At 32.9% G+C, this 10,259-nt stretch overlaps 2 protein-coding genes and 1 non-coding gene across 10 annotated transcripts in view; all 3 read right to left on the reverse strand.

The window, feature by feature from the left end:
- LOC105140510 (uncharacterized) overlaps window positions 1-1,483 on the reverse strand; it is a 4,817-nt gene extending 3,334 nt beyond the window's left edge. For 5 of the 7 annotated variants that reach the window (XM_011047378.1, XM_011047376.1, XM_011047374.1 and 2 more), the window contains exons 1-2: window positions 541-1,483; window positions 9-116 (exon numbers count right to left, since the gene is read on the reverse strand). In XM_011047378.1, the coding sequence (XP_011045680.1) occupies window positions 9-116; window positions 541-1,406 (974 nt within the window). In that variant the 5' untranslated portion in view covers window positions 1,407-1,483. The remainder of the gene's footprint in view (window positions 1-8; window positions 117-540) is intronic. The other 2 variants (XM_011047380.1, XM_011047373.1) reach the window with 1 other exon arrangement.
- A 3,310-nt stretch (window positions 1,484-4,793) lies between these two features.
- TRNAM-CAU (transfer RNA methionine (anticodon CAU)) lies at window positions 4,794-4,878 on the reverse strand. The gene is given in 2 exon segments: window positions 4,794-4,829; window positions 4,841-4,878. It is a non-coding gene; the product is annotated as a tRNA-Met (tRNA).
- Window positions 4,879-5,660: 782 nt separating this feature from the next.
- Window positions 5,661-9,694, reverse strand: LOC105140512 (serine carboxypeptidase-like 18). 2 transcript variants are annotated; one of them, XM_011047382.1, is made up of 14 exons: window positions 9,369-9,694; window positions 9,141-9,277; window positions 8,848-8,924; window positions 8,609-8,731; window positions 8,389-8,491; window positions 8,206-8,243; window positions 7,980-8,081; window positions 7,673-7,759; window positions 7,389-7,544; window positions 6,614-6,685; window positions 6,401-6,528; window positions 6,181-6,294; window positions 6,023-6,077; window positions 5,661-5,927 (listed from the first exon to the last, which is right to left on the reverse strand). In XM_011047382.1, exons 1-14 carry the CDS (start codon window positions 9,509-9,511, stop codon window positions 5,844-5,846), a joined length of 1,419 nt encoding a protein of 472 aa, XP_011045684.1. In that variant the 5' UTR covers window positions 9,512-9,694; the 3' UTR covers window positions 5,661-5,843. The 2 variants fall into 2 exon arrangements, with proteins under 2 accessions (XP_011045684.1, XP_011045683.1); XM_011047381.1 differs by having other exon boundaries at window positions 8,389-8,494.
- Window positions 9,695-10,259: the final 565 nt, after the last annotated feature.

Consider the following 10,259-nt stretch of genomic DNA (forward strand, 5'->3'; position numbering starts at 1 on the left):
CCTGCTGAATACTGTGACCAGTATGATCCTTTGCTTGCTGTGCATCATAAGGTCCAACTAAAGACTGCAAATACGCAGATACTTCCTTGCAGGATATAAATTGTTGTCCAGAAGGGCTGGAAAAATGAAACAATAAAGCATGCAATGCCCGTTCAGAGAAATGTATAACCAGGGACTGGAGTTAGAGCAATACCTAAACAAGCAAGTGACTATACGAAACTCATCAGGCAATTCACATTATCAGCCATTATTTTGTATGATCATTTCAAATTCAAACTTTCATCAAATCTCAAAGATTACACATGCAACACCTCCAAACAAAACCGAACAGAAAAAACCATCAAAATCTCAAACCTTTCATCATCTCCCACCCCAAGATACAGAAAGCATTTCCTCTCAACAAAATAACAAAGCAGAATCTAATTTCAGTTTCATACTCATTTTCTCTTTTTCTTCATTTCCCACAAATAAATAAAAAAAGAAATGCACAAACCCCACGGAAAAAACAGACACAAAACAAATAAAATAGAAGCAGACCACCTTAGATATCTGCGGCAATAAACCCAAGCGCGCCCCTCTTTCCTTTTAAGTCCAAGAATAAGCTTCCAGCCAACAGGCAAGAAATCTCCAAACTCACCGGCATCAACAATCTTCCTCTTCTTTCTCCTACTACACCATTGTCCACCCAACTCTCTAAAAAACCCCAATAACTCTTCTTCCTTCTCCATCCCTTCAGTCCTTCTCTTCAACTCATCTTTATAAGGATCATCTAAACTCGCCAACCCCACTATATCTACAACCACCCCTTTTCTATTTACAATCTCCAACCCCATTTCCCTCTGCACAATACTCAAAGCTTTCACTTTGGGTTTTCTACCTCTTTTTCTCTTCCGTACCCCCGGCGGCATATCAAAATCTAAAACTTGTCGGGGTATTAATGAGTTGGAAATGATAGTGATGGGATGATTAAAATGATTGAAAGTATCGAATTCCACTGAGAAATCAGGTTCTTGAAACTCAGGGTGTGAAGATAAGAGGTTCTTGAGGAATTTAATTATGGTGGGGTTTTCGAGGCGGTCAGGGTCATTAGGGATGGGATTGTTAGGTGGGTCAGTGTGGGTTTTGGTGAAGGGAGTGGCGGCAAGGCGGTGGCGGTGGTGGTGGTGGGAAGGGCGGGCGAAGGTTTGGCGACGAGAGCCGGCGCTTTCATTGAAGTTTGTGCGGTCAATGGTAGGGGTTATGGTGTTATTAGTGGTGGAAGGTTGGGTGGAGAAGGTGAGGGAGAGTTTGTGGAGTTCAGACTGGGAAAGGGTTGCCATGTCTATGTAAGGGAGGAAGTTTGGTGGGAGAGGTTGCGGTGGTTTGGTGGTGGGGGGGGTGGTGGTGCGAGTGGCTGTTGTAGCCATTTTGGTGGTGGCGGAGCTGAGAGTAATGACGCTACCTCTGTTTAGAAAAACGAAGGAAAAAATAGGATCCAGCAAGCAGCCTATCACTATATTTTGCTTTCAAAACTTAAAATTTAGTCCAAGATCTATAAAATTTCTCAATTAGGTTCCAAAAGATTATTCTTTTCTCAATTTTCATCTTTTGTCAATTTCTTTCAACAGTGGAAGTCTTATGTGCAAAGTTTATGTACTCAAACGTCTTTGACTAAAAGCAATGATGAAAAAGTTAATTAATATTAACAAATTTTTTTTTCTAATTTGCATATTTGTGCCCTAAAACTATAGAAAAATCTGATTGAAAATAACATCTATAATAAGATTGGAACTCAATTGAAAATAAATATATAGGTTCAGGATGTTCTCTTTTATTGTTAGTTGGATATTTATAAGTTCTGTTTGGTTAGTATTTTCTGTTTATATATAAAAAAAAAACATACAGATAGGATAAAAATATGTTTTATTAAACAGATATGAATAGATAAAATGAATTTTTATATTTTAAAATAAAAAATATAAGAAAACATATTTCATAAACTATGTTTTTTTTTTTTTGGTCCGAAACATTAATCAAACACTACCACAACGTTTGAGTTTATTTCACTAGTTTTCTCTTATGGTTTGGTTCGTTTTCTGAAAATTGGCTTCATATCAACGTTTGAAACCTGATGAATTCCAACATTTTTCAATTTCAATGTACGCTAGAAACAGCCATAGATATCAATCACTCCATATTGCTTTCTCAAAACCTGAGTTTTCGACAAAATCATAGAATGAATTGGAATTCAATCCGATAATTTCATGGGATTCAATTATATTTTAATCTAATTTTGGAATTTGTTTTTTGGTTGATGTAATTAAGCATCTCTCTCATCATGCGGAAAGTTCAAAGGAAATTTTAAGCAAAACAGGCAAAGATGTTGGTTGAGGTAGTAGAAAGTAGAAAACATGAATAGCCTGTACTTCATTCTCAACAAAAATATTGAGAAGGGACCTTCAGAAAGCACTCCTGCAGCATATAGTTATCATCTGTGTCTTCATGTCATAAATCTCTTGAATGTACTGCCAGAGTTTTTAATATTGAGAAGTTATTTATTCAGAAATAAACAAGAGATTGCTTGTGAAGTGTGAATTTTTCCGTTGGAAGTTGTAAGGAGGGGAAAAAAAAAAAAAAACTTTACAGCGAATTTGAATACAGACAATCTGTCATCTTCCTCAAGAATCATGAACCTCTGACATTCTTAAAGTGATTTAACAGTTGGATAGACTCGAACTGTCGTACCAAAGCTTGAAAAATTAAGGAAGATGTGCATGCAACTGGGACATCGTAACGTTTCATCTTAATTTCCATGAAGTTCTTGATCACCAGCATACACTGAAAGTGTCTGCTTGGTGTAGCAACTAGCTTCTCGTAACCAGCCTCCTCCTTCTTCTGCTCTTCTTCGACTTTAGCTTCGCTGCTAGAGATCGAAGGCTCTCGAGTTGAATCTTTTTCATCTTGAAAAGGTTGTAAAATCGCCTGATTTGCTAGACAAGGGAAAGAAGAGAAAGATCTTATCCCACGATATAGAGAAAGAAATAGATATACAATTTGTTTTAATCCTAGTTTTGAATGGATTAAGACTTTAATTAGGAGCTGCTTTAATGTGTTTTAAAGCATATAAACAAATTTAAATAAAAAAATCAATTTTCAAGAATTAAATATTAAAAAATAAAATAAAAAATCAATTTAAAAATATTAAAAAAATATCAAATATGATACCAAAATAAAATAAAATATAATTATGTAAAAGGCCAAGTCAATTAAAGTTAACATGAAAAATTCACAACTTAAATCATAAAATTGGATTATCCTCATTGAAAGAATAAAAATAAAAAAACTTCATCTTTAATAAATTCAACGTTAAAGAATGAAATTGAAAAATAAAAAATATATAAAAAAATAATCAATTTTCAACCTATGCTTATATTTAATATCATGATCTAAATCATGAAACTAGAATAATTACATGAAGACTAATCATCAATTAATCCAAAGATAAAGTATGAAATAAAAAAAAAATTAATTCAAAAAAGAATCCAAAGCCAAAAAAACAAAAAAAAAACAATCAAATTTAACATAAAATAAAATGATGAGAGATAAAATTAAAAAAATAAATTCAATTAAGAAAATGATATAAAATAGGAAAGAAATAGCAATAAAAAAAATAAAGATTGTATTTGATATAAAAATCAATAAAAAAAACAATTCAACACAAATAAAAATTACTAAAAATAATAATAACTATAATTTAAATAAAAATAAATAGAAAAACAATTTTACCTTTAGTTGAATCAACAAAATTCCAAGAAGATGAAAAAGAAAATAAAAGGAGGAGAAAAAAACTATACCATAGAGACTCTCATCAGTTGGGTAACCCCATCAGCTTTGCTATCATTGAGCACTTTGGAAGACATAATGATTGAATATTTTTATTTATTGTACAACATCGCATGCCCCATTTAAATAACATAGGTAACATTTACTCGCTGATGCATGCTATATATATATATATTTAATGGGCTGATTTATCTCTTGTTTAAATTGATTATAATGAAAATACCATGATTGAAATATCCTTTAATACCCATTTTATTTTATTTTATTTTTACTTTTAAGGATAAATAAATTTATTTTACTATAAAAAAAACAAAACAACTGAAAAATCTAGACGTCAGCTTAAAAAAACAAGAACTTTCAAAGATATTTAAATTATTTATTATACATAAAAAAATATTATAAAATTTATTTATCCTTGATTAATATAATAATAATAAATATATTCTATGAAAAAGATTATTTTACCCTAATGATCAATTCAATTTTTGTGTGTGAAAAGTAAAATTGAGATTACATTGCAGCTATTCTGGAATTCACAGTTAAAACATGGTCTACTTTATTTTATTTCTTTTGGTCTTATATATATATATATTGTCTCAGTATGTCAACTTAGTGACTTATTAACCTTATGTTTTATATAGACTAGATTTTAAATTAAATTAGATAAAAGTTGATTAACTAAACTAGTTAAAAATAAATTTTATTTTTTAAAATAAAGTTGCTTTAATTTTTTTTTTAAAGAACTATTAAAATGACGCAATTTAATACACTCAATCCATTAGTATAAATCAAACTGGAACCAGAATAATTTTAATGACTGTGGTTTAAGGCAAAGTAACGTGTCTTCCTGTGGAAAGTGAACATTCATAGAAACCGAGTCCCCAAAAATCATATGAAATTGAAATATTGATAATTACGTTAGTGAAGTTTTTAAGTCCCATCATGAAGTGGATTAATTAAAAATTAAAAAATGGGGTGAGAGAGGCTCGAACTCTCGACCTCAGGATAACTTGGAAGCTATGAGACCTACGCGCTAGCCAACTGCGCCACCACCCCAGGATGTCAGCGGTTTCAAAGAAAAAAACTTACTGTTAAGAAACATTCAAGAAAGTATAAAACCCATAGTTTTTAAACCCGGCCCGGTGGTCGGCCCGGTCCAAGGCCCGGGTTCCGGTTTTTGACCGGGTCAATTTTTATTTTTTTAAAAAAATTAAAACGACGTCGTTTTAGTAAAAAACAAATAAAAGTCAACGGATTACAATCGGGTTTTTGACCGGGTTTTGTCGGGTCGTCCGGGTTTCCGGGTCACACCGGGTCATGGCTTACCTTATTTTTTCATCAACCCGGCCCGGTTCCAGCCCCGGGTCATCCGGGTCCCGGGTTAACCCGCCGGGCCGGGTCGGGTTTTAAAACTATGGTAAAACCTTCCTTTGCCCTTCTCATCCGAGTCTCAAAGCCACTGCTACATCTCACCACTTGCTCCTTCCTTTGCCCTTGGATTCACCGTATGCTAAATCAAATCAAAACTTCAAATGGTTCTCAGAAACAAGGGTTTATTTGTGCACTTAATCAACATTCAAACAGCCTACTCTACTTATTAGGCCTTTTCAGGTTGCCCCCGGATGGTGTTCACCAAGCTGGGGCAGTTTTGCACCCCTGACATTGACAAAATTCTTTAAAAGAATTATACATGAAGAAGAACACTTGAAATGAGATTTGATTCGCAACTATTCTATGTATAAGTTTCAATATTGGAACTTTTTCATATGTTTCTCAACTTTATCTATGTTAACAAACAATTCGAAATGCCTTGAATTTTTCAGAACAATTACGAGTCATAGCCATCATTCAAAGCATTTCTTCTTAGACTACTTTGGAAACCCTTAATTGGAACAATGTTTTTATTCAATTGCCTTATAGAGCAAAAGTTTATTCAATTACAAAGTTTAAACAGAAACTCTAAAGACATACAGTTATTCGTCAATTCAGAATTACTGTCAACCACCTTGCTTACTTGCCACTTACAATGGATAGTAATGGATCCACCTTTCAAACATGTTATAACACCATCTAGGCGTGTACTGAGTAGGAGAGTGACCAGCCCCCTATATGTGCAAAAATCAATCATGTCATTAGCTTCCACTTTGCTCCTTCCCAGTTATGGCACAAGAATAATGCAGATAGCAGAAGGTTCTGTTACCTTTAGAGTCGCGAATGTCAAACGAAGTCCATAATCTGTGTACTTGACTGTATACCTACATGATATATTTTGTGCTAAATTATGGCCAGAATGAACTTGTTCTAACACCAATTTTCATTTTGAAACAAAAGATATAAACCAAAGAGGAATTGAAGTACCCTGCAACTTGGCCTTCGACGAACCATGGTCGCCAATCTCTGTCTACCGTTATATTAAGAGAATTTATCCATTTTTCAGTAGATATATATGGAACAACCATGTCATGATCACCACTGCAGAATGAGAAAAATATATGAATGGAATAGCAAGAACATTCTAAACTTGGGGTTAAGAAGATTCTGACGGAAATAATATCACAAGTACGAATTGAGATGTAACCTGTAAATCAGAATTTGTAAGCCTTTTCTTGTCAGGTTTTGATAGTAATCAACAGCAGTGAAAACATTATATGTGTATAAGACATCCTGCAAGAAAGAATTGCATCTGTACCATGTTGTGACTGTTCCCTGCATAAAGCAGAGGATATTTCTATAAGCTTCGGGTTTTGAGGAATCTTATATGTTGTTGCCCTAAAATGTAAATGATGAATACCCTTCTAACATGAAGAGCATCTCTAACTCTTTCATCATTGGCCCATGCATCAAGAAGTACGTACTCAAAATTCTGCAGAGTATTAAAGTAAACAAAGTTGGTTAATAGCTAGAGATTTTTAAACGAGATGATAAATTATTAATAAATACTATATTATGTAGATATATATTAGAAATTAATTCAAAACATAGTAATTTATATAAAATAAAATTAATTTTTAAATATTTTTAAATTAAAAATTATATTATAATTGTTCTTTTTAAGTTTTTATATTTTAAAACCGTTTCATAAAACTTTTTATATATATATATATATATGTTGATTAAATTATATTAAATTATATTTAATTATTTTTAAATATTTAATTAAAAAACAATAATTAGTGTCAAACAATGCTCAATAAAGATACCTTCTACTATTTTAATTATAAACAAATAATATAAAAATATTAAATTTTAATAAATTACTTAAAAATAGTGGTTTTGTATAAATATTAATTTATTTTTTTATAATAAAAATTAATTAGTTAATTAAATGAATAAATTTAAATATTTATTTTAAACATATTCATGTCAACCCCTTAAATTACCGTAAACTTTGGGGGGGCGGGCAGCAGTAACAAATCAATCATTCACTTAAAAAAAAAGAAAGAAAAGAGGACAATTGCCTTCTTTTATCTCCTTTTATCTCTATGTGGCTCCGCCACTGGTTAATAACTTGGTAACGGATATGAAATCCTTAAACAAAGCAAAAGGAAGCACGGAAAGGACGAGACCTGGCACCAATAGTCTTGAATTTTAGAAGATAGAACAGGGAAACGCTGAGAATTTGCCTTGAGAAATCTTCTACTTTGTTCCTCATTGTTCGAATTTGGGGATAATCGGGCACATTTGGGATATAAAATGTTTTCTTTGTTAATTTGTGTAATGCACTGCAAATCCAAGAATCTTAAATGTGTTAACTGAAGAAATCTGAAATCAACAAGAAATTCACAGAAGGAATCATGCCAGTATTTGGCATATGCATTTGTTTGCATGCATAATTTGAAATTTCAAAAACCTGGTTGATTTTTTCTAGATCCTCTAAACATGGTGCATTAGAGGTATCTACATCAACGTAATTCCCCTTGCAACTGTTTTTGGCTGCCTGCAAAAGCAAGCAAAAATGTAAGAAATTCTTACATAGAACATGCATGCCCTTAATGGCCAAGAACAAAAGACAACCATTATTAGAGAGCAGAATTCAGAAATGATAAAGTCGAACACAACATCCAAATTTGAAAGCACTTGTTAATTGAACAACAAAGCTTTCTTTCACTTCCGATATTGCAAAGTTTGTTTTAGTAGTAAGAGAAAAATGGAATCACCTCATAAAGACTCCGTGATATTAGTGCCAGACGATAAGCAAAGGGTACTCTGGAGTTATGCTCTAAGGCAGTATCAGTATGCGGTGATCCACACACGAATCCCTGCGATTATTTCCAAGAACATATACTCAACGTTATAAACTATAAGCTACTATGACCTTACCATAATTAAGAAAAAGGAAAGCAAAAGATCCATGAATAAAGAATTCAGAAAGCTATATATTACTTTAAGATTTATATGTGGCTGTAGTCCAGCTTCATTACCTGCAAGCTCATGAATTGTAGCTCTTTCATTAGCTCAACATTGTTCAGGGGATCGATCAATTATAGTTCACTAATTTCTTTCAAATAGGTCACTGCCTTCTTGCAGGAACAGAAATATTGGACAGAGTATTAGAAAAAAAATTACCATCGAATATTTCCTTCGCCACAATTGGCGTGATTATACCAGCGTACGTATCACTCGCGACGAAGAATGGAATTTTGGTGAATTCAGGATGATCAATCAACCACTGCTTTAGGATTTGAAAAACACTCATTGCCATTGTCTTTGTTTTGTTTGGCTTGAAGAACTTCTGCAGGTACATTAATGAAAAAAAAAAAACCATTATACCCACTGTTTCACTCACCTTTCTCAAAAATTGGTGCGCTAGTTTTGCTGATGCTGTGTCTGTCATATGGGAACCTTCTGATCTTGTTGCGTAGGAGTAACCGGTGCTGACAGGATAATCTACAAATATTATGCTAGCTGTCTGCAAAAAAAAAAAAACATTAATTGCCACCATTCAATCACAACATGAAAAACTCTTGGCATCAATTCATCAAATTGAATGGTCTTTCAGTTGAACTAAGGCAGAGAATCTTGCACCTTTGTCCATGAATAAGGGTTATACAACAGCTCTGGCAAGCCCCCAAGATAATCAGTTGTATTAAAAATTAGTGGACCTATGCAGAAACATAACAAATTAGATTAAGAAGAACTACGAACACAATGATTTGGTATAACCTATGTCTTATGTTCCATAGCAGGGTCATTAACCAAGACACGACTAAAGTAGTTCTTTTGTTTGAGAAGACAATGAAAAGGAGAAAGCATCAACAAGCTATCATTTGGAGACATTCCTGTGCTTTCATGTGATGGAAAGAGAGGAAAGACTTTACCAACTTGGAAAAAAAATCCGGTCAATGCCGAGCAGCCAGGGCCCCCAACCAAATAGACTAAAAGAGGATCTTCCAGAGGCTTCTCTTGCGATTCAACGAATAAATAGAACAGTTCGGATTCATCCACACTTACATATCTGAACAAAGAAACCTCAACCATCAACCAACCACAATAGGTAACTAGAATGGAGTCTCAATGCTGCTATATCACTTCGAATAATAGCTCACCCAGTTTCAAGTTTGAATGGCAGAACACCTTCGAATCCTGGCAGAGTCTCGACGATTGAGCCTGGCAGTCCATGAACAAATAGGAAAAACAAGAGCTGCAAGCTAAAACAAATTACTATGGATTTCCTGTAAATGAATGGCATGATCGCCGGAACACAGTATACAAGCAGAGTAAGAGTCTCTGTGAATGATTTGTGGCTTTGACTGACCACTGATAGAGCGAACCAAAGTTCGAACTCTTCAAAACTGGACCGTACTCTTGACTCCAACCACCTATCTTGCTTGGAAATATAGTTGCAGCTGCTTGGTATATCTGAAAGTCAACTTTTTTGCATGTTTCCTTTCCAATGCTGCAGTACTATTATATTTAAAACAAAATAGATTTTTAATTTTTCTGAGGAATAAAAGAAGTGGTTTACCGGTTGAGAATCGCTCAACCGGTTAAATCGGTAGAATTACTTTTCTTAATTAGATTAGATTTTTTTTTAACTTTAATTTCTTATTTTTCTAGGATTTCAAACCTATAAATAAATCTGTAATAAAAAACATAAAAATTAGTGGAGAAGAAAGAAAAGTTGTATAGAAGAAAAAAATACTTAATAAAACATACTTTCCTCTCAAATTCTCTCTTGTTCTTTAGCTTTGCAATTTAGCATGATATGTGAAAAATTGTTAAAAGAAGCTTTGGAGAGCCTTAAAAAAAAGTGATGTTGACTTTAGTCTAAAAGGAGTTTGTGCAATTAAGGAAAAAATTTCAAGAAAAATAAAGTTTTGGGTCAATTAAAAAAAAATCAAAGAATTTTAAAATTAAGGATTATGTTGAAAGAGGAATGCATATTCAAATATTAAAATTGACTAAAACAAGATAAAATTTAAAATTTAAAAAATTTA

This window comes from Populus euphratica, unplaced genomic scaffold (genome assembly GCF_000495115.2).
Source record: "Populus euphratica unplaced genomic scaffold, PopEup_1.0 scaffold274.1, whole genome shotgun sequence".
Taxonomy (NCBI): Eukaryota; Viridiplantae; Streptophyta; class Magnoliopsida; order Malpighiales; family Salicaceae; genus Populus; species Populus euphratica.